This window comes from Eleginops maclovinus, chromosome 20 (assembly GCF_036324505.1).
Source record: "Eleginops maclovinus isolate JMC-PN-2008 ecotype Puerto Natales chromosome 20, JC_Emac_rtc_rv5, whole genome shotgun sequence".
In the NCBI taxonomy this organism is placed as follows: domain Eukaryota; kingdom Metazoa; phylum Chordata; class Actinopteri; order Perciformes; family Eleginopidae; genus Eleginops; species Eleginops maclovinus.
This window is the reverse complement of record NC_086368.1, coordinates 13,951,299-13,974,377: the sequence shown is the minus strand read 5'-3', so window position 1 is coordinate 13,974,377 and position 23,079 is coordinate 13,951,299. Positions and strand designations below refer to the sequence as shown.

The 23,079-nt window shown below is 39.5% G+C and overlaps 1 protein-coding gene across 1 annotated transcript; it reads left to right on the top strand.

Moving 5' to 3' along the window:
• Positions 1 to 178: 178 nt before the first annotated feature.
• Positions 179 to 22,389, top strand: esyt1b (extended synaptotagmin-like protein 1b). Its single transcript, XM_063910114.1, has 52 exons — positions 179 to 1,234; positions 2,342 to 2,383; positions 3,392 to 3,526; positions 3,632 to 3,705; positions 3,809 to 3,881; positions 3,983 to 4,072; positions 4,245 to 4,300; positions 4,480 to 4,600; positions 4,725 to 4,901; positions 5,125 to 5,207; positions 5,403 to 5,451; positions 5,545 to 5,634; positions 5,723 to 5,818; positions 6,313 to 6,384; positions 6,474 to 6,560; positions 6,665 to 6,814; positions 7,037 to 7,150; positions 7,229 to 7,405; positions 7,493 to 7,578; positions 7,664 to 7,712; positions 7,879 to 7,968; positions 8,054 to 8,149; positions 8,240 to 8,311; positions 12,187 to 12,273; positions 12,379 to 12,525; positions 12,876 to 12,982; positions 13,068 to 13,245; positions 13,348 to 13,524; positions 13,627 to 13,709; positions 14,032 to 14,080; positions 14,164 to 14,253; positions 14,442 to 14,537; positions 14,792 to 14,863; positions 15,266 to 15,352; positions 15,438 to 15,584; positions 15,661 to 15,779; positions 16,057 to 16,183; positions 16,287 to 16,366; positions 16,474 to 16,615; positions 17,553 to 17,729; positions 17,823 to 17,905; positions 18,346 to 18,394; positions 18,514 to 18,603; positions 18,772 to 18,867; positions 18,956 to 19,027; positions 19,118 to 19,204; positions 19,298 to 19,444; positions 19,546 to 19,694; positions 20,203 to 20,334; positions 20,696 to 20,798; positions 21,108 to 21,157; positions 21,614 to 22,389. Exons 1-52 carry the CDS (start codon positions 872 to 874, stop codon positions 21,639 to 21,641), a joined length of 5,493 nt encoding a protein of 1,830 aa, XP_063766184.1. The 5' UTR covers positions 179 to 871; the 3' UTR covers positions 21,642 to 22,389.
• Positions 22,390 to 23,079: the final 690 nt, after the last annotated feature.

The window sequence follows — 23,079 nt, the reverse complement described above, 5'->3', positions numbered from 1 at the left end:
TCTCTTTGTTAACAGCTGCCTTACTTTGATATGCTCGGTTCACACAGGTAAGATAAATAAGTCATGCCAAGAGAACTGTGTGTTCCTTGTCGAAAATGCTCATGTTTACATCCTGTTGCTTGAGTTGTTTGGGTGGAGTCACTAGGTAAACTTTAAAATACCATCTGCTTCTTCAGTAGCCTCATATCCGTGTTTCTCTTTAAACAAGTGGAATATTTGCTGGTGTACCTTTGGAAGAACAACCCAGGCTTGTGTGCTCACACTGGATTTAAGGGATTTATAAGAATGTCCACTCTGCTGTTTTTAAATAAACTGGAGCAGCAGAATGAACTGACAAGAGGGACTTGTGGGTTAACAATCTGATGGACGCTGGGACTTTATTCTATATTCAGCTGAGCTTTGCTTCGACAGGCAGGTCAAGTGCCTGTATAGAAAATGAAAAAAACCTTGATTAATGTGGAATCTCTAGCTTTCTGATAACGCAATGCTGCAGTAAAAACGGCGATTACTATACATCGAATTAGTGTCTTGCCTCAGCAGCGAAAGAGTCAAAGATGTTTTTTTTGCTTCAGACTGTGGGCGTGTTTTTATCCGGATAACGGGACTGGGTGGGGGCAGAACTTGTGTGCCACTTCTCATGGACCCCGCACTGACTCAGTAAAACTTCACCAAATTATATTATTAAAGATGCGCCTTGGACAAAGGGCGTACTAGCGAGGGTACACGCAACGTGCGGCGGTGCGCTTGTTACAACAGGAGCTAGCCGACGTTAGAAATGACACGTTAACTAACCGTTGGTCCTAACGAGCACTTTTAAACTGAATATTTGACCTAACTGTAACATCAGTGAGGGTTTCTAGCGAATACCACAATGGAAAGCGAGACACCAGTACCGAGTGAGGCGAAGGGCACCGAGTGTGTGAGCACAGCGGACACCGAGAAGAAAGCCCTGATCACCGCAGAGAGAGAGGGTACCAAACCCAAAGGGATAAGCGCAGTCGCGGTGCTCTGGACGTTTGGAAAATGTCTCGGCGCCTTGCTGCCAGTCTACCTGGCGGGGTACTACCGTGTCAGCACCAGCCTGTTGGTGTTCGGTATGATGGTCTACACGGGATGGAAACATGCCCGAGAAGCCAAGGAGAACCGCCTGAAGTCAGCCATACAGCTGCTCAACAACGAGGAGGAATACACATTCAAGAAAGTGTCTAAAAACAAGCGAGACCTCCCTGCGTGGGTAAGACATTAGCCTACCTCTGTCAGTATGTGACTTCTATCTTCAAAAAATCTTCCCCAATAAAACAACTTTAACCCGCGTTGACCTTATGTAACCCCCACGTTACGTATAGCAGGACAACGCTTAGCATTGGACCATAAAATCATAGTATCAGAACAGGGATGTGCAGGATAATCCCAGTAAATAAGAGCCTTTATAATAATTTTGGGCTGTTATGGCGTCACTACAGTCATGTTTTAACCCAATAGGATCCTGGCATCCCTTTTTGTTTTTAGAAGGTTTTTACCAAAGGCAATAATATACAGGCACAGCCAATGAGCTCAATCAATGGCTTTAAACTCAGTGCCCTAACTTTTTTTTTATGTTGCAAATTAAATATGGGCAATTGATGCATGCAGTCAGGTGTCTGTCATCATCTGCTATATTTAGGATATAACCCGTTATTTTTTTAAAGCCAGTTAACAACCTTGCTGTGAGTATGTTCGTTTTTCTAGACTTGTTGGATCAAAACAAGACAATTTTGAGTGCATTGCCAACCACTATAACAAAACTTTAACTAAGCGACTGCAATTTCAGGTTAAGGTAGATCGAACATGTGCAGGAGGTATACTAGTCTTGATTTGCAAGTTATACATCCTGAGTAAATCTACCCTAAATGGAAATGCTGAAAGCCACATGGGCTGGTTTTAAATCAGAGCATCTAGCCACACCCAAATGAGGTTCCTGTCGGAACTTGTTTAGTTTTCATATTGCATAAGCAGGCAGAATGCTACTTATTAAAGCCTTAAGAAAGGGGCATGTCCACATTTCTCTCTGTTGTGCAAAACAAATGATATGTTTAAGAATTTCTAAAGAAATTAGACAATTAATGAAATTTAAATGATCTGGACAGTTGCAGCACTTATCTGCTTTCCTTTTCATTTTGAAAATATTTCAGAACAGTTTAAAACCTGGTGCACAAAGCAATGAGATGATTTCAAAAATGCTATTGATGACATTTCCAGACCTGCATTAGTAACGTCTGAATCACTTCCCTATCCTGTTGTATGTTTATCAGGCCCTTTGCATAATTTAAGTAGGTACACTCATTGTTTTTCTTTCCTTCAGGTCAGCTTTCCAGATGTTGAGAAGGTTGAATGGCTGAATAAGGTACAATTTATTGGTTTATCAGAGTGGTACACATACAAAGACACACAAGTGTTTCCTCCTTTATTAAGCCCACAGCAAACACATGCCTGTCTGTTCAGCTGTTGTGTTGATAGACACTTGCTAGAGTATGCTAGGGTAATAACGGATGCTAGCTGATGGTTGGTAGCACTGCTGCGGCTGCCATGTTTCATAAAAAAGACACTCCCCCATTAACGTATCCACTATCCCTGTACTGCAGAGAGCAGGCTCAGTGCCAGGCAACCCTCTCAACATTTCCATTTCATTACAGTCTAGCTCACAGGATGGGGGAGGAGCTACCCAGTCCCTCAAACTAAATAAAACCGCAGCCATTGTCCCCCCCCCCCTCCTAACCATCTTTGCTTTTCTTGCCTAGAGAAACTTCAGCCAATAATATAAACATACAGCAATAAAAGTATTCATGCTAACAGGACCACGAGATCTAAGGCTCAGAGAGCGAGACAAAGGACAGATTTGAGACTGGTTACTGGAGGGGAGGTCAGCAGATTCCCATGTTGCTCGAGCTGCATCTCTCCCAAGAGCAGGCGGCTGATGACTCACTCTCCACTTATGCCCCGCTGAAACCAACTCTGTTTTTTTTCCTTTTTTCCACAGTCACACAAACAAGCATTGCCTCTGCTTTTAGTTCTTTCCCCAAAGTACTAAATACTTAATATGTTTATGTAGCAACATTAATTATCACACAACATTATGTTGTGAAAAGCGAGCACATGTACAGCATAGGATTCATTGTGAGGAGAAAGGAGACGACTAACAGCTGAAGAGAGGCAACTGGCAACAGCTTTCTCTGTCATTCTTTTTGTTTTTTGAAGCCAAGATCGTTTTGTTAGTGTGTAGCTTACATATCAAAGTCATTTATAGTAGTCCCACTTTGTGCTGCAATGTCTATCTTCTGGTGTGCATATTGTAAGTTATGCTCTAACTAATAAAAGCAGCTTATAACTTTAGTGTTCTGACTGTCCTGCTTAGGTGCTGCAGCAGGTGTGGCCATTTGTCGGCCAATACCTTGAGAAGCTGCTGGTGGAAACCATCGCTCCATCTATCCGAGCCTCAAGCAACCACCTCCAAACCCTCAGCTTCACAAAAGTGGACATGGGAGACAAGGTGATGCCATTGACAAGTGAACTATAATATGCCACTGCTGTAAAGCTTCACACAAGTTGTGCATTTTGTTTATAGTGTGCTGAAGGTGTATTCTCTGTGTTGCAGGCTATGAAGGTTGTAGGGATCAAGGCTCACACCGAGAATGACAAAGGACAAGTCCTGCTTGATCTATATATTAGGTGAATGTATATCCATTGCTCTTTGGATTTGTGAGTTGCCGTCACCTCTCACAGCTTTAAGAAGGCATTATTATAGCTGACAATTTTGTACTTGTATCCTCAGCTATGTGGGCAATGTAGAGATCAACGTTGAGGTGAAGAGATACTTCTGCAAAGCTGGAGTCAAAGGAATACAGGTCTGTCTTTTTTTCAAGCCTAGATGTAAACTATTGACGGAATTACACTATTGCTTGCCAGGAACACAAAGATGTGACATCCTTTCTGCTTCTGTCCTTAGCTACATGGGATGATGCGGGTTATTCTTGAGCCTCTGATCGGAGATGTTCCCATAGTGGGTGCGGTCACCATGTTTTTCATCCAGCGGCCTGTAGGTCCATCCACATTCACCTCTTTTTGTCCTTTTTTCTCATTGACTCTCAACCCCCATTACTGTGACCACCATGGATCTCAGTAGAGTATTGCATTCAGGCTATTGATTTCACAGCCATCCTGATTGATTTGCTTCACACAGCACATTTATCTGTCTTATCTCTTCCCAGAAACTAGACATCAATTGGACTGGACTAACTAATTTGTTAGACGTCCCTGGACTGAAGTGAGTTGTGCTGAGATAAGCTTTCATTAGTTTTCCACACTAGTATTAGCCAATATCTTATAAAAGACACAACTTAACAATGTTTTTATTCATGTGTGGGTTTTATTATACACAATATTCTACATTATATAGGCAATACTGCTGTACATTTCCATGAAAATGCTGTCTCTTTGTCTCAGTGTCATGTCTGACAGCATGATTATGGATGCCATTGCCTCCTTCTTGGTGCTGCCCAACCGCCTGGTTGTCCCACTGGTTCCAGGCCTCCATCTGGCCCAGCTACGCTCTCCTTTGCCCAGGGTAAAGCCTTGCCATGCATCTACAGATAAATTGAGACTACTATGTATACAGTACATAATACTTTATATAAACATCTCCGTCCACAAGAATATCTTTCATCTTGGTCCCTCTTTTTCTTTCTTAGGGTGTGGTACGCATCCACCTACTAGAGGCACAGAATCTAGCAGCCAAGGACAACTATGTGAAAGGGGTTATGGCTGGCTTGTCCGACCCCTATGCCATTTTGAGGGTTGGCCCTCAGACCTTCACCTCCAAACATGTTGACAACACAGACTGTCCCAAGTGGGAAGAGATTTATGAGGTAATACTGGGAGATGTATGGACATTTTTAAATGTATGTCATCATTGCACAGGTGTTGGAAGACTCAATCATATATCATATCACTTTTACTGTTTTTGAGGGATTAAATTGTTACAGAGTTAGGAATGTTCATTTTTCATTCATGGTAGCATAAGGACGCAGCCAGCTTCCATTCAAATCCCTTTGTCAGTCCTCATGTCCCTGTATGTGTCTGGTACATCAGGTTATAGTCCATGAAGTGCCTGGTCAAGAGTTGGAGGTGGAGGTTTATGACAAAGACACAGACCAGGATGATTTCCTGGGCAGGTACATGTTCATATTCATGTCTCTTGTGTGCCAACATTAAATCCCACCCTCATATGTTAACTTTCATGGCTAGTTGCAAGCATGCCATTTCTTAAAAGTTAAAGCATCTGCTTTCTTTTTTTAAAATCCTTTTAATTTTTGCAATACAATTTTTTCTTCTTATCCAATTATTTCGTACACTCCTTTTCCATATAGGACCAAACTGGATTTGGGTATTGTGAAGAAATCCATCGTTGTTGATAATGTAAGTAGAATTCTGTTGACCTCCTCAGTCACATTTTGTGTAAGCAATTTTTGAATATTCGGATTGTAAATGTATTTCTTCCTGTCTTCCCAGTGGTTCACCTTGAAAGAAATTACTTCAGGACGAGTTCATTTCAGACTGGAGTGGTTGTCCTTGCTGCCTAGCACTGATAGACTAGAGGAGGTTCGAATCACATTCTTTCCGCTGATTCATTATGGATTTTTGTTTTTACTTTAATAAACAGACAAACATTTTTGCCATTCTCCTCCAGGTCTTAAAGAAGAATGAAAGTGTCATCAGTAAGACTGCAGACCCCCCTTCTTCAGCCATCTTGGTTGTGTATCTGGACAAAGCTGAGGCACTCCCTGTGAGTCAAATATCTCTTCCCTCTTTGCCCACATTCGTGCTCAGCTCAGAGCTGTTTCCTGTCTGTGCTCAAACTGGGGCAGAGCTGTATCTGCCACCTGTCTTGACATTCCACAAAGCTGTTGCTGTGGCCTCTAACCCTCCCGTGTCCTTTTTTGCAGCGTGACGCGTGTGACTAACTTTGTCCAGAGCGGTTAAAGAAATATTTCTTACTATTTCTATTTCTGTTGTCAAGTTATACAAAAGGGCACAGCAGTGACAGAATCTTTGTGGTTTTGTTCAATGCAAACTTAAACTTCCTGATCGTGCCATGCGGTATGGTACTTCCTGTCTGTTATTTGTGTTGTTGGTATGGTAACCATATATACACTATTATTCACACTAACCATGTGTTGTCAGGGTGGTAGATAAGTCTATTTTCTGCTTTGCTTTTGGGAGCAGATTGTCACATGCCTTACTGTGTATTCATTTGTCTGTACTTGTGTGTCTTTTTAGATGAAGAAGGGAAACAAAGAGCCCAATCCCATGGTGCAGTTGTCTGTGCAAGACATCACTAGAGAGAGCAAGGTATATCTACTGGGAAGGCTCATCATATATCCGTAGATTATATTTCATTTATTTCTATTTCATATGCACACCTTTTATTCTTGCCTTAGACTTGTTACACAACCATTAATCCTGAGTGGGAGGAAGCTTTTACTTTCTTCATCCAGGACCCTCGCAACCAGGACATAGACATTCAGGTTCAGTTCATAAGATTATCTTCTTGACGCTGATCTTTGCGTTTGGTATTACCCAAATAAGCTGTGGTCTAACTTTGATTTTCCATTTCTGTTAAATCAATCAGGTGAAGGACGCTGATCGTGTGCAGACATTGGGCAGTCTGAAAATCCCTTTGTCCCGTCTGCTGTCCAATTCTAATCTTTCTCTGGACCAGTGGTTCCAGTTGGACAACTCCGGAGATGCCAGCCGCATCTATGTCAACACAGTCCTCAGGGTAAATGGCAACAAGTCTCATACACTGATCCAATGAATGAATGAACAATAAATAAACAAGCAATAAAGGACAGCACAACGTAGGATGTAATTAACCTTTGAATCAAAGACAAAACTTAAATGTATAATGGTGTCCCAGCTGAGAATAAATGACATAAGATTCTGGGTTTTAGGCACATTTTATTCAGCCTATTTATGTTGACTCTTTTCTATTGATACATAGGTCTTGTGGTTAGATGAGGAACACATTTCATCTGATGTGTCATCTAATCTGGAGGCTGGAACATCCAAACAGCTGCCGCAGCAGACCATTCCTCATCCTAGCTTTGCTACAGAGGTAAATGACGACAAGAGGAATGATTTGTGTTTAGAATTGTGTTTTGTCTTATCTAATGCATTTGTCCTTTTCTTTCAGGGACTGCTTAGAATCCACCTATTGGCAGGGCAGAACCTGGTTCCTAAAGATAATATGATGGGGGGCATGGTGAAAGGAAAGAGTGACCCCTATGTTAAGATCAACATTGGGGGGGAAACCTTCACAAGTCAGGTTATCAAGACTAATCTCAACCCCACATGGAATGAGATGTATGAGGTAAATAAAACAGGGTTATTCATTGAAAGAACACAGCTTTGTTGTGAAATGGTTTCTTCAATTTGCTACCTTTTCTTTACGACTCAGGTAATTCTCACCCAGCTGCATGGCCAGGACCTGCATGTGGAGGTGTTTGATAAAGACATGGACATGAAGGATGATTTCATGGGCAGGTACAATAGCTTTAAATAATCCAGTTTTTAAATAAAATAAATGGACAAAAAAAAATATTCTAATCTCACCTTTCCTGACATACAGGCTGAAGATCAGTCTGAAGGACATCATTGATTCACAGTACACTGACCAGGTGGGATTCACTTTGCCAAACACATTGCTACATGTTTAGCTTTAAAGACTGTGATCAAAATTGAGTCTTACTCCCTTATATTCCCTTAACCCTCTTTAAATACATTTGTAACACAAAACACAGTTCCTGTATTTTATATAACGGATGATTTAAATTCTTCTTTCAGTGGTACACCCTCAGTGATGTGAAGTCTGGTCGTGTTCACCTGATACTAGAATGGATGCAGACAGCCTCAGAGTCAGACAGATTAGACCAGGTCTATATTTCCAGATTATTCGTGGATTTGAGAACTGTTCTGTTAAGCTTGATCCACTCTTACTTGGGTGTTCCTGTGTCTTCAGGTTCTGCAGTTCCATTCAAGGCAGTCCTACCAAAACAAGGCGGTTCCATCTGCTGGTCTATTGTTTATCTTAATGGAGCAAGCAGATGGCTTACCAGTAAGTCTTTTCCTTACTGATAATGTCAAGTAATGCAGTTAATGTTTATAATACAAACGTTTTATTATTTTTTTGTTTGTCTCTCTACAGGTTAAGAAGAGTGGCAAAGAGCCCAAAGTGGGAGCAGAGGTTACACTTGGAGAAATGTCCAGGAAAACTACAGTAAGACTTCAAACTTTGTTCAGCTTATGAGTAATACTGTACTTCTATAGCTCTGATTATATTTCAGGGATTCTTGAGATGAGGGACAAAACATGTCCGAGAGATAAAACTCATTGTAATTCTTAAAATGTGTTTAAAAAATGTCCAATAATTTGATTAAACAATAAAACAAGAACTTATTTATACCACAAAATGTGAATTAATGCTTTTTTACACATATATTTTATTTTACATCACCTAGTGTGCTGCCTGAACCCCAAAATACCCTTGTCCGAAAGCAAGTTCCATGACTTTACAATACTTAAATAATTGTTAAAATTAAAATAAAACAAACACAATAGCTACTGTGATCATGTATTTTAAGTAATTATTCAAACTATATAGAAATTTACAATTAAAAATATATATTTATGTACTTTTTACGTGATTGAAATCGCGTCCGGAGTTTCTGTCAACACCATAAGATTTTTCTAAAAATGCAAAAAAACAGCCATTATATTGGCCAACTCATACTCTAAGGACCCCTTTTCCACTTGCTGTTTGGTGGACATGCCATGAGGCCACTGCTCTGGTAAGAAAATATTTCTCATATTTCTCCTTAATTATCTTCTTTTACAAAACCAGCTATGTCACAACCATAGAGTGTCAACACCATGGTCGATAAAATTCAAGGTTTATGTGATTTTATCAAGAAATAAAAGTTTAATCTAACGTTATTGTTGAGGCCACTAGCAGCTAGTGATAAACAAGATGGCTTCTGCAAAGAAATCACATGTTATGATGAAAAATTGAAGATATCGTCAACTCCGTAAGACTCCATCAGACGTCAACTCCGTAAGAAATGTTGTCTTATGGAGTTGACCACTTACCTTATGGTGTTGACAAATGGGATTTAAATGTATCATTTGCCCATTTAATTCAACACCACGGCATCCACACACCACATTGTCTGGCAAAATCCTCAAAAAGTATCGCCTGATGCATCAGGTTCGTGAATTTGGCCTTAGCTACAAAACACTCAGAGAAAACACACCAATCCAAAGAAAGCCCAGTTACCTCCAGACAATCTCCTCAGTGGTTCACACATTTTTTGAAAACAATTCAAGAATCACGACAGACAAGCAAGACACCATCACAAGAAAAAAAGTGAAACGTCAAAGGATGGTAATGACAGACACAATGCAGAATCTCCACCAGTCATATACTGAGCAAAACCCCAGCATTCGCCTGAGTTATTCCTCTTTCTGTGCACTACGTCCCTTCTACATAACACCACCCAAAACCTCAGATCGAAACACTTGTCAGTGCCAGATCCATGAAAACGCCACGCTCATGCTTGATGTTTTGAAATCTTTCCAGGCTGTGTCAACCAGCAAGCTTAAAGAGAGTTTTCAGCTTGTCTGTTGTTCTCCACCAAGTGAATCGTGTCTATTGCGCACCTGTGCAAGATGCCTTCACAAATCATCAAGTCTGCCTTTAGAGCAAGGGAAAACAAAAGTGGACTGGAAGCAGTGGGAACGGGTCGAAGAGAAAACAGAGGATGGAGTTCACTTTCATACCAGACTACAGAAACGTACGGGTACTCTGTCGGAGCTGATGGATCTCTACCAAGACAAATTAAGAAACGAAACAACCACCCATGTCCATCTTGTTCAAAATCAATCCAAAGAGTACCGAAACATGATTGAAAATTGCAATGAAAGAACAGTGATTGTGCATATCGATTTCTCTGAAGCATGGAAATGCAAATACAGCTCCGAAGTACAATCCTGCCACTATGGCCAAAATCTCCCACTGATAACGCTCCATACAGGCATGTTTTACACCAAGCAAGAAAAACAAGCTTTTTGCACAATTTCCGAGTCCAAGCGCCAAGACGCAGCAGCAATATGGACCTACATGGATGAAGTTCTGAAGGACATTCATACCAGATTCCCCCACATTGACACAATTCACTTTTGGTCTGATGGTCCAAGTAAACAATACAAAAATAAAAAGAACTTTCTCCTCCTCTCCACCATCCCTCCTCGACTGGGGTTCAACAATGTAACATGGAACTTCTTCCCTACATCCCACGGAAAGGGCGCCCCGGATGGTATTGGGGCAACAGTTAAGCGGTGTGCTGACAGAATGGTTCTTGGAGGAGTGGACATCGTCAATGGCATGACTTTTCATCAGCTTGTGTCCAGCAGGCTAAGTGGAGTCCACCTACACTATGTCAGCACTGATGATTTCCTGGCTTATGATGCTGTCCTCCCCAAGTCCCTACGACCCATCTCAGGAACAAGAAAGGTTCATCAAGTGGTAGCTCGGGGCAATACCATCTACTGTAGGCATAGTTCATGCTTTTGTAATGAGCCACAAATCTGCCGCTGTTTTAATCCAGTTGCACACCACACCACACCACACACACCACAGCATGCAGATGAGCATCGGGCTGTTCAGAGTCCTCTTGCCATGTTAGTGGAGGCAATGGAGGAGGAGCCGATCAGAGCACCTGAGGGCTTAATGTCAGCAGTGGGGCCGAGTGACATCAACACAGAGGATTGGCTTGCTGTGGTTTATGACTACAATTGGTGGCTGGCTAAAGTGCTTAAAACACATCAAGAACAAGGGGATGTTCAAGTGGATTTTTTCCACCCTCATGGGCCATGTAGTCGTTTCCAAAGGAAACAAGGGTGCCAGGATGTCTGCTATGTTCCATCTACTGACATCATAGTCAAAATTCACCCATCATTACCAGTCCGCACAAGCCGCACAAGGGATATCTACCAGCTCTCCTCAGAGGTCATGGACTTCCTAGATGAGGACCTTTTCAATCGGTTGTTGCCAGGTGTTTAAATTCATGCCATGATATAAGATGAGTTCAAGATTTACAGAGAATTTTCCATTTCCAAAGGCTGAATTAATGAATATTCTTAGTGTTTTTCTCCATGATCTGTAAATTTGATGAGTTTATGGACTGTTCAAGAGATCTGATATAAGTTTATGGACTGTTCAAAAGATCCAATATGAGTTTATGGACTGTTCAATAGATCAGATATGAGTTTATGGACTTTTCAAGAGATCCGATATGCCTACTGCCAAGTTCCTGTTTTTAAAGTGGGTGTGAGTGCAAAAATAACGATTGATATTAAATGGCCTTTTATCCTGAAATGTTACAGTTGAAAAGTTGAGTTTTTGAAGTTCAATGGCCATGTTAAATGAAGTTATCTCCAGTTCTCTTCTAATTCGTCAACACCGTAAGATGTGCGTCAACACCGTAAACAGCTGGTCAACTCCATAAGATGAGTTTTCTGTTCATTTTTGTTTTTAAAAAGATATTTTATTACATTTTCTCACATTATCTCAACAAAAGCACTGCATTTCCTAAATAAATGTGTAATTTCTGTATTGCTGACTAACATTGTTTGTTTTTGAGATTAAAAAATAAATGTGAACATGTATATTTCCCCAGTTATAATAATTGGCAGCTTGATAATATATATATTTTAAAGTAATAGTATTAGTTTAAAAACATGGATTGAATAACACAGATTAAAATAACCTCCAGTAGTCAAAATAACTGCAATAAGTTTATTCAAAATACATATTTCTATGTTTCTTTGTGTCTTATGGTGTTGACAAAATCCCAGGCTTGTCCAGCAAACATGAAAAAAATGTTTAAAATGTTAAACCTGGGAGATTGTATTTCAACAGCATCAAAAGGCCAGCACCTGGGACAAATATAATATATAGATATATTTTGGAAAAATCAACATTTTATTTTTAGAAATTAAAAACCCATTTTGTCCCTTGTCTCAAGAATCCCTGATTTAATGTTAGAGTGACATTATATTTGCCAGTAATATTGACTGACTCTTGCATTTCTGTAGGTGTGTGATCGTACCACATCTCCTCAGTGGAATGAGGCATTCTGCTTCCCGGTCCGAGATCCCAGAGAGGATATTCTTGTTGTTAAGGTATGCGGTCTTCACAGAAAGAGTTTTTGTCACGTAGACACATACAGTATGAGCTCAGATGTTTAAATGCTTACTATTCTATCACCCTGCATTTTGTTTCTCCAGCTCTCTCACAGCTGGACTTTGCCCATTGGTTCCCTGGTGGTTCCTATCAGAGAGCTGCTCTCTGAGCCGGAGCTGGTCCTGGACCAGTGGTTCCATCTGGATGGAGCTTCACCTGAGAGTCAAGTTCTTCTGAGGGCCGAACTCAAGGTCTGTTGCTATTTATTTGAAATACTAATTTTGTCCTTTTTAAGTATTTTTTTTCACAATACATACATTTCTCAGTTTCTTTCCCTGCCTAAAGGTCTTCTCTGTGTGGACTGTTATATTTTTGGAGTCCCTAATGTCTACCTCTATATTTCTTTTACTCAGCATAATGATGTTCTATGTATTTCAGCTTTTCTCTTATCTATATCTTTACATTTGTTGTCATGAGACTTTTGAGTCAGTTCTCTAATGTTATACTTCTCTAATGCTGTACTGATATTGATATATACATTGAAGTAAGCTTCATTGCATGTTAACAATGTCAAATGATTATAATATCAACTCAACTACAGATGCTGATTCCCAGTAAATGCCCGGGTGCCGTTGATAAAGCTAAGGTCACTACAACGTCAGACCCTTCCCCTTCTAAGCAGAAACAGGAGGCAGACACAGTGCTGAGGTGAGATAATTCATTCAAAATGTCTGTCCTTACTCACCGTTTGTCCTTTTGTCACTTCAAAGTTTGTATTGCTTCTCTTACTCAGGTCAAGTTCAGTGGACACACCTGTGGAGACTATTGCCTCTGCAGTGACCTTGCATGAAGATGTTGATGTAAAGGAGGAAACTGCGGCTCATGTGACTGAGGAGAAGGTGGAAGATCTACCAACCGTTGCCGTAGCACAGCCTGCTCATACTTCCCCAGACCTCAGCTTTGCCAGTGAGGTAACATGACAAAAAAGGATCTACAGGAGCAGATACATGCATATCACAATCCCATTAAATTAAAATAGAGACAATATGACTTCAAAATATCACTTCCTATAGGGGCTGCTGAGAATCATCCTCTTGGAGGCCCAGAGCCTGGTTGCCAAAGATAACAAGATGGGTGGTATGATGAAGGGCAAGAGTGACCCCTACGCCAAGATTTCTGTTGGAGATATCTCATTTAAGAGTAATGTGATCAAGGAGAATCTCAACCCAGTCTGGAATGAGATGTATGAGGTGTGTATTATTTACCATGAGCATGATTTCAAATAAAGATGACAATGCTAATACTTAATGTTAGTCACCTCATTTTTATTGATCTGTTTTGTGTTTTCTCAGGTGGTGCTGAGGCCTCAGTCAGGACAGGAGGTGCAGGTAGAGCTGTTTGACAAAGACATGGACCAGGATGACTTCCTGGGCAGGTAAGGTCTAGCGTGGAAGTTTGTAGTTTGTCAGACTATGACTGGAAAGCTTAATTGCCTCAACAAGTTTGAAAGCCCAAACTTTAGTTCATTTACTATAAAGATGAATCACAGGTTATTACCATACGGTGTGCCATTTATTTTTGATTTACAGATAAAGAATTTAGAAGCCATTAGTTTTTTTTCTATACTCTGTACCATTACATTTTTTCAAACGTTAGAAATTATAAATAATTTCGATGTTATGATTTAGGAATTTTTAAGGTTCTGATTTAACTTGTGCTATTCCCTGAAATGTGCAAATGTGTTTACTTGTGAGCAGGTGCAAAATCAGTGTGGCAGACGTCATCCGTTCCCAGTTCACAGACCAGGTCAGTATTACATGTCTTACTGTACCTTAGTAATAGCTGTGGTGTAATCTCAGGCTGTATTTAAGTGCACGTTTCTGTTTCAGTGGTACACCCTGAATGACGTAAAGTCTGGAAGTGTTCGCCTGATACTAGAGTGGGTACCAGCAGTGTCCCATAATAACACCATGGACCGAGTAAGTGCAATTTCTGTCAGTTGTTTATGTTTGCTCTCTCAATCATGCATATACTTTTTATCTTTATCAATTAATTTGCCTATTCCTCCCACATCTGTGCTGTTCCAAATATGATACCCTGCTCTGTTCACTGTGCACATCAGTGCTGAGTCATCATATTGTATTTGTCATTTGATTCTCTGCTGCAGGTGATGCGAGCACAATCCCTCCAGTCTTACAAGAACAAGACTGTTCCTTCTGCAGCCCTGCTCTTTATCTATGTGGACCAAGCACACTCCCTGCCTGTGAGTCCCTTGTAATTTGATTCTGTGCTGTGTAGAATGGCAGCTGTTTGGAAAGCACATATTGATTAACACATCCTGTCGTTGCACAAAGTGGAAAACCTTTGCTTCTCTGCAGTTGGATTTTATGATGCAATGATTCAGGAATGTTTTATTTTTAGAGAGAAAGGGAAGTTGGATTTCATCTCATTGTTGCCTTAATGACAGAGGGTGAATACAAATTACTCACATAATGCTATGTGTCTTTCTGTGTTCAGTTTAAGAAAAGTGGAAAGGAGCCCAAGGCTGGGGTCGAGCTTGTTTTTGGTAACACAACCTACAAAACCAAGGTATGAAACTGATGATGAAGAAATTAAACAAACACTAATACCTACAGTTTGTCTTTACAAGCTTATAGAGCAACTAATAATGGTTCCGTTAATCAGTTAGTCAATAGAATGTCATGATGAAATCCCCATCAACATTTCCCCCAAAACTATATGAGTGTGTTTGAAAATGGATCAAAATACTTTCAAAATTATAAAAAGCTGCTTTGGTCAGAACTTAAAAAAAAAAAATGTAACCTGGCACCACCCAATGGTGGTATTGAAAAGTACACACAGATGAATGAATGATCAAAATACCACGGGAAAGAGAAGAAACACCTTACAAGTACAATGAACACATTTACTTTGTTATTAAATGCCCATTCTAAGGTCTTGCCCCACCTACCTCTCTTTTCCTACCTGAAGGTATGTGATCGCTCCAGATCACCTCAGTGGGAGGAGGCTTTCTACTTCTTAGTTCGCGACCCCACAGAGGAAATGCTCATACTGAAGGTGAGTGTACTGTAGTGCAGTTCATCTGAAGACTGCTGCTGTGTCAGGGACATCTCCACCTCTGACTGCCATCATATCTCTCTAGTTGTCGAGTGCATGGGACCAGCCAATGGGATCTCTTGTAGTCCCTGTGAGAGCGCTGCTCTGTGAACCACAGCTGGTCCTAGACCAGTGGATGCCTCTGGATGGAGCCTTACCTGAAAGTGAGATCCTACTGAGAGCTGAACTCAAGGTAAGAGAGGACACAGGATACCATTGTCATTTTTATTGATACACAAAAAAGCCAACTGGAAGTTTGTTGTTGACAGATCCTGAGCTCGAGGATGACTGAAGCTCCACAGCCTTCTGTGCCTTGTTCAAAGAAGGAAGAGATTGTCGATCCCACAGCTAGTGAAGACGAAAAAAGTTCAGAGCTAACAAAAGATAAGTGAGTGGTGTGCACCTGATTTGATAATGCACACATCACAACTGCAGACTGTTCCACTGTCTTCACAAGCCATCAAAACAATATCCCTTAGTGTCATTTAAACATATTAAAACGTTTGCAATGAAGTCCCTCTCTGTTGACTACACAAGCAAGAATGCTCCATTTGAAACTGCATTACTAGCCAAGGAAGCAAAGCTTTAATAGGCTAATATTCCCCATCATCCAGTTCCAGTCAGGAGTCTGTATGGTGTTTTTTAACGGCTGTGTGTACTTTCAGATCTGATGCGGTATCCAGCCAGTTTAAACACTCTGAGGCAGCAGATGATCTGGCTTCCACAGAGGATGCTACTCCCCCTCAACCAGCTGCCAGTTACACTATACCTGATACATCCCCTGCTGCTGCAGTGAGTCATAGAACATTACAGTCAGTTGTAATTATGTCGTATCATCATATCGATATGTCATATCGATTTTCACCTTCATAACTTTCAATGTAATTTTACTCAGCTGGTGAGAGAGCCAGAGCATCCAGACGAGCAGCCAACACAATCAGAAACAGCAGAACCTGGAAAAATACAAACAGCAGGGTAAGCTACACAGCAAGTTAGACCACCTTTTTCACTATATTAATGGTTAAAAATAAAAATGAAAATAATTATACATTTCTGTGTGTGTTTGTTGCTGGTTAATGTAGTACTGGTTTAGGCAACCTTGCTCACGCCACAGTAACTGGTATTGCTGCTGACACCCTGGGGCCTGCAGAGGTCGAAGAAATCCCTGAAGCTGGGGAAGATCTTCCACCACACACCAGCCCCAGCCAGGAGTTTGGTAAAGAGGTGGGTTTAGCTTAAGCCCTGATTTGCACAGTGGAAGTTTAATAATGAGTATTTGTTTTTTGTCACTACCCCTTTTTCTCAATAAGAAAATACCTCCTTCAGCAAGAGCATACGCCTCTTTGTTATAGTAAATACTTATATATTGTTATCATCAGTATAGTGAAGAAGATAAATCAAGAAAATGTTTTTAAAAATATTTTAAAACTATAATATCTAAAAAATTGTTCATCAGGGTTCCATATAAAATGTGTGTCTCAGAATTCATCACACTTACAATAACATTTGCGAGTGAATGACTTTTTCCCAGGTCACAGATGGTCATCATGTGTGTTGTAGTAACCCCCCCCTTCAAACAATGTTAATGTGCTACTTCCTGTTATCTCTAAATAGCCCACTAGGCTCTGCTGTTGTGATTTCAGCTTCCTCTGTTGATTGGCCATGTATGGTGCATTTTCTTTTTAACTTCTGCATAGGCACATGTGTCATGCCAGCTGCTTTGAAAATTTCTTGGGTGCAAAATTCAACGAGCAAACCATTGTAATGTTAATACAGTAAACAGAAGTCTGGGAGGGACATTTAATTATAAAAATATGTGTTCTCATGAACCAAATTTAGATCAGACAATTTTGAAAGGTATCTTCTATCTTGTAAAAAGCCTTAACCTATTAGAGTGACAAAATGTGCTCCTAATAGTCAGTATTTAGTGGCACTAAAATAGATCTGTCAAAAAGAACAAGTTCTTTAATTTCATATAAAAAAAACATGACATAAGGATAAAAATGTCTCTTTTCTAGAAATACATCATTCTGTTGTTCCGAGGTCACACACGTCCGAAGATCTAGGTTGTGCTGAATATATATATATAGAAGCTATATTATATAGTTCAGGCTCAGTGCTCCCTGTATGTTTTCTAACAGTTACAGTCTTCATCCTGCAGGGGCTGCTGAGGATTCACCTGCTGGAGGCCCAGAATCTGGTTGCAAAGGATAACCTGATGGGGGGCATGGTGAAGGGCAAGAGCGACCCTTATGTCAAGATCCACATAGGGGGAGTTACTTTCAAGAGTCATGTTATCAAAGAGAATCTTAACCCAACATGGAACGAAATGTATGAGGTAAGAAGTATTCTTTATTTTAAGTCTTGTATGTTTAACTTGGTTAAGCTGCTGTATTTTAATCAAATGTTGTTTTTTATTTGTTTTTAACAGCTGGTTTTGACTGGTCACAGCATCCAGGAAATAAAGTTTGAAGCATTTGATAAGGATTTAGACTCTGATGACTTCCTTGGCAGGTCTGTTTAATGGTTTTGATAAGTAACTTGTATGTATACTCAAGATAAAAGGTATAAAGTCCTATTCACAGACAAACACATTTGACTTCATTCCTTTGCAGTGAATTGCATCAATAATACATAATCAAAACGTGTTGATCATTCTTACAGGTCAAATAAAAACATTGCACATTTACTTCATATTAAAAATTATATATATGTATATAGTTTGGTTTAAAAAACATCTTATTCACAGTGGTGTCCTGCAGCTGCCAGAGCTCTACATGAACAGATAATTTGATGTGGATGGATTTATTAAAATATTGACTCAAGGTGTAGCTACTAATACCTCTAAATTCTGCCATTGTAACTAAATCCAAACATAGGAATTCTATGTTTCTGGAGGTAAGCCATTGAAATAAAAAATCTTGTCAAACATTTGCCTGTTTTCATGTTTGCAGATTCAGCATTAAGCTAAATGAGGTCATGAGATCCCAGTACACAGATCAGGTTAGTCAATAATTCATGATCATGAATCATGCCATGTGATTTTTGCACTCTGTTCTGTGTCACTTCCTGATAGACAGGGTGTTGCCCTGCTTCTTGAACTGACTTTATCTCTGTTGCAGTGGTACACTCTGAATGATGTGAAGTCTGGGCGGGTCCACTTGATACTGGAATGGGTTCCCACTGTGTCACATTCAGACACACTTGACCAGGTCAGTCCTGACTTATGTTTACATCTCCATATAACCTCCTGTTTAAAATCTTTAAACAAGCACTATTGTCCATACAAATGCAGCCTCCTTGATAATGCTGTTTAGTCACATTCCAACACACATAACTCACATTACAAAATACTTATCAGGCCTCACTTTATGTCTCAGGTGCTGCAGCTTCAATCTCTCCAGTCTTATAAGAACAAGGCTGTCCCCTCCGCTGCTCTGCTCTTTGTCCATATGGATAGAGCACATTCACTACCTGTAAGTCCCTGCAGATTCTTTACATACCGCACACTAAAAAGGTATTCCTCATCTAATACAACTGTAATGCCTCTCTCTTCCTCTTCAGTTGAAAAAGAGTGGAAAGGAACCCAAAGCAGGAGCTGAGCTGGTTCTCGGTGAAACAACCTACAAAACCAAAGTGAGACTCCTGAAGCATGGTGTTCTTAAGTCAGTCTGATGGATAAAATATAATTGTATTAACTGTTCTATATCTTCTTAATATCTTAAGCTGTGCGAGCGCAGCACCAGTCCTCAGTGGAATGAGTCTTTCTTCTTCCTGGTCCATGACCCTAAACATCAGATGCTTGTAGTAAAGGCAAGACATTTATTCAAATTAATTCTGCATCTCAAATCTAACAGCACTGATGTTGGAAGGTGTTTTTCATTCTGCCTCTCTCTTAAAATGCAGTTGTCCAGTGGTTGGGACCAGCCAATGGGATCTCTGGTGGTTCCTGTCAGGGAAATGCTTGGAGAGCCACAGCTGGTCCTGGACAAGTGGTTTCATCTGGATGGAGCTTCAGCTGAAAGTCAGATCCTGCTCAGGGCTGAACTCAAGGTGCCAAACACACCTGCCCACATAAACATGTTCTATAGAATTAAAGAACAACAAATCAATAACAATACTTGTTCTTCCCATTCTGTATTTGATTTCAATAGGTTCTAGATTCCAAAATGGTGGATATGATCAGTGCCGGGACTCTGCCATGTGCTGTGTCTGGCTGCGGACCTGGAAATGGGAAGGTGAAGTTGTCTCTTTCATACGCCTCACAGGACAGAAAGCTCATCGTCATCGTCCATGCCTGCAGGTTAGCCTCTTAAAATGCAGTGTTCCAGTCAGATTGTGTTCTCACCAATGACAAATTGATATTTTTAAAGTTTGGTTTAGGGAAAATATTATTGTTTGTTTGTTTTGTTTTTTCAATTGAGAATTTATCATGGCTCAACATACTATGCCACTACGATTTTATCAGATATCATCTAGTACTTTAACATGTTTTTACAGAAAAGACAGAATTGTATTGTCTTGTTTTGAACAATTCACACATCTTCCTGCTGATCAGAAAGAAGCAAGAACAAAAAACACTCATCTGATAGAAAACAAAGCTTCTGTTTAAACTTGTTAAATACAGTTAACTTCACAGTTACATTGAAGAATGGTCTTGTTTGAAAAAGCTATCAATTTACTGTTCAAGAAACATTGTTTTATGACAACTCAAATTCACAAAGAGGCCTTATACTATTCGTATATACTGTTACTTAACATTCTTTAACATACACAGTTATTCAAGATATGCTTTCTGTTTTTGATTGCAGAGGTCTGTTGTCTCAAAGTAAGGATGGTGTGGACAGCTATGTCTCCCTCATGCTGCTGCCAGACAAAAGCAAGGCCACCAAGAGGAAGACAGCAGTGAAGAAAAGAGACCTCAACCCAGAATACAATGAGAGGTACTTACCTCATTGTCATTATATTACTGAGCAGGTTTTTTGGGGCAAAATAAGCCTTTATTGAGTGACAGGGGGAGTTAGAGCAGTAACACACGTAAAGGGATGGATTCGAACCTCTGTCCAGCAGGGTCTGAGCCCCAGTACATGGCTCTAAATGAAATAAAACATTTCCATTCCAGTCTCTCAAAGCCCAAGGGGAGGGTCTTTGGAAATATTGTCAGTCCAAAACCCAAATATGTTCAGGTTAATATGATATAAAACGAAAAGCAGGACATCTCCATATTGTTGAGGCTGAAAACAGCTTTTTCTACCATTTCTTTCATGAAAGTTTATGATTATCTTCTTTGTTATTTTTTTAAAGGTTTGAGTATGATCTGTCTATGGATCAGACAAGATTCAGACGCCTCAGTGTATCAGTGAAAAACAACTCTGCCTCGTTCAGAAGCCGCGACATCCTTGGACAGGTCAGTCTGACACCTCCACCTGTAACTCTGATTTTACTTTAAATGCTCTCATTAAAAATCCAGCAGCTAAAGGCTAACAAGTTAACATCAGTGTATCCAAAAGGTGTCACATGTGGCTACAGATTTTTGCTGTAAATCTACAGTTGTGCGCCCAAACTTTGCACTGATACTGGCCTGCCTCGTCACTTTAAACTGCTTTGAAGTGTGTTCTTTACTTTCTTTTACACTGAAGTGCACTGAAAACATGCAGAAATACTGCTTATACACTTTATGTATTCACAACTTTAACATTTTATTCCTGTTCTTTAGGTGCAGATCGAGTTGTCCCAGGTTGACCTGAGTATTGGTGTCACAGAATGGTGAGGAGAGTAGACTGTATTTACGTTTTGAAGTGATAAAGTTCATAGTTTCCTCACTGATCAAACAGAGGCTGTATTAAGCATCTGAATATATAACCATGGATGGTCCATGTTACAATAAAACAATTAAATGCATTTGTCCTGGCTCTCATCCTTTACGACTTATAATTAATAAAATAAAGCCGCGACAACAAATACAAAATAAGACGTTGTAGCAGACCAAATAAATCACTTATTCAGAGTTATTTAAAATGCTTGTTATTCAATAATCAGCAGTGTATTTACCATGTTTTGAAGGTACTGTGACATAATATATTGAGTGTTAAGTACGTCTAAGCAGAGAGATTTTCCAGCAGGAGAAGTTTGAGAAGTTTCTTTGGAGTATCACTTAGCTATGCATCTGTTTTTTAAGTGTTTCATTGTTTAATGATCACCACAATTAATGATTTCTTCCAGGTTCACCCTGAGAGACGAAGCTGAATAATCGTTCTTCTTGCTTATGCCATGGTACAATAATGATGGATGATGTCACCACTCAACTTGGCTTGTGCTAATGCTGCAGCTCACACTGATGCCTTCTGCTCCCCACCTCGGCATACAGTCCCACTGCAACAGCCTTACCTGCATCCACCTAGCTCTGTGTGTATAACGTATAGTATTAAAGTGGACTGCACTGTGTATTCACATACATCAATATTCACACCAAAGATAAGTAGACTGAAGTTGACAAGGGTAAAGTGAAGGTCTGTTTTAACGGAAAGTGTCTTTATTTTATGAAGGGTTAATAGTTTTAAGATAGAGTGGAGCAAGCAAAAGATGAACAGTTTGTGAAAGAATTAAGTCATATTTTGTTTGCTTTTTTGCTTAAAAAATGTTTTAAATCTTAAAGTTTCCTGTTTAAGGCGCAGAACCATTTTAATATTTTGGTTTTTTGTTAGTATTGCTTATGAATGCTTTTGCCATTTCAGTATTTTGGATGTCTTTTATGACAGGTTTATATTGAAGTCATTTACATTTTTCACAGCACATTGTTACGTTTGTGTTTGAGTTTGCTTTCGAAAATAATTCTATACAATTTTTTATCTATAAGACATAATTTGTTACACTTACGTCACAATTAGATTGTGTTGTGTTTGATTTTGTGTATATTTGCAAAGATTTCAGATCAGAACCAATGACGTTTGTTGAAAGTATATGGTATAAAAAATAAATAAACGGATTTTGCACATCTACTACTGATTTTCTCAAGTACTGTACTTACGCAGAATTTTAAGGTTCTTTACTTGAGTATTTCAATTTTATGCTACGCTTTTATACCTTTAGTTAATTTGCAGATTTGGATTAATGATGTGAAATATAATCAACACTTAAATAAAACTTTAGTTACACCTGGAGTAAATCCACAAGCTACGCTGTAGTATAAAAAGTAATTAAAAATGTCTCCACCTTTACCAGCTTTTATAAACACTTTAATGCAGCAATAATTAAATCCAAACATGTAATTTATATTAATTTGAAATTGGCAGATATGCATAATGAGTACTTCTACTTTTGGCACTTAAAGTATATTAGATGCCAGTACTTTTACTTGGGTTACATTTTAATTGCAGGACTTTTACTTCTAACAGAGTATTCCTACACTCTGGTATTTATACTTTTACTTAAATACAAAATCTGAGTACTTCACACCCCTGGACAAACCTCGAATGAAGGAGATAATAGTTCAGAAAAGTTTCAATCAGAATCAGAAATCAGAATCAGAATGACAGCCAGTGATATTTCTTCATAAAAAACGAAGTATTCTGGATATGTTCTTCCTCAGAAGAAATATACGCCTGTATCTCTAGTAATATTATGAAAACTACAGGATAGGACAAATCTACGAAAAGCAAGACAAATCCTTTTATTTTTCGATTTCCCTC

What these genes read in the sequence shown, in the direction of transcription:
- esyt1b (XM_063910114.1), top strand. Translation starts at nt 872, where the DNA reads ATGGAAAGCGAGACACCAGTACCGAGTGAGGCGAAGGGCACCGAGTGT. An exon ending in CTGGAGTCAAAGGAATACAG is followed by an intron (nt 3,882 to 3,982) that starts GTCTGTCTTTTT and finishes TTCTGTCCTTAG; the next exon opens with CTACATGGGATGATGCGGGT. An exon ending in AGGAAATGCTCATACTGAAG is followed by an intron (nt 15,353 to 15,437) that starts GTGAGTGTACTG and finishes ATATCTCTCTAG; the next exon opens with TTGTCGAGTGCATGGGACCA.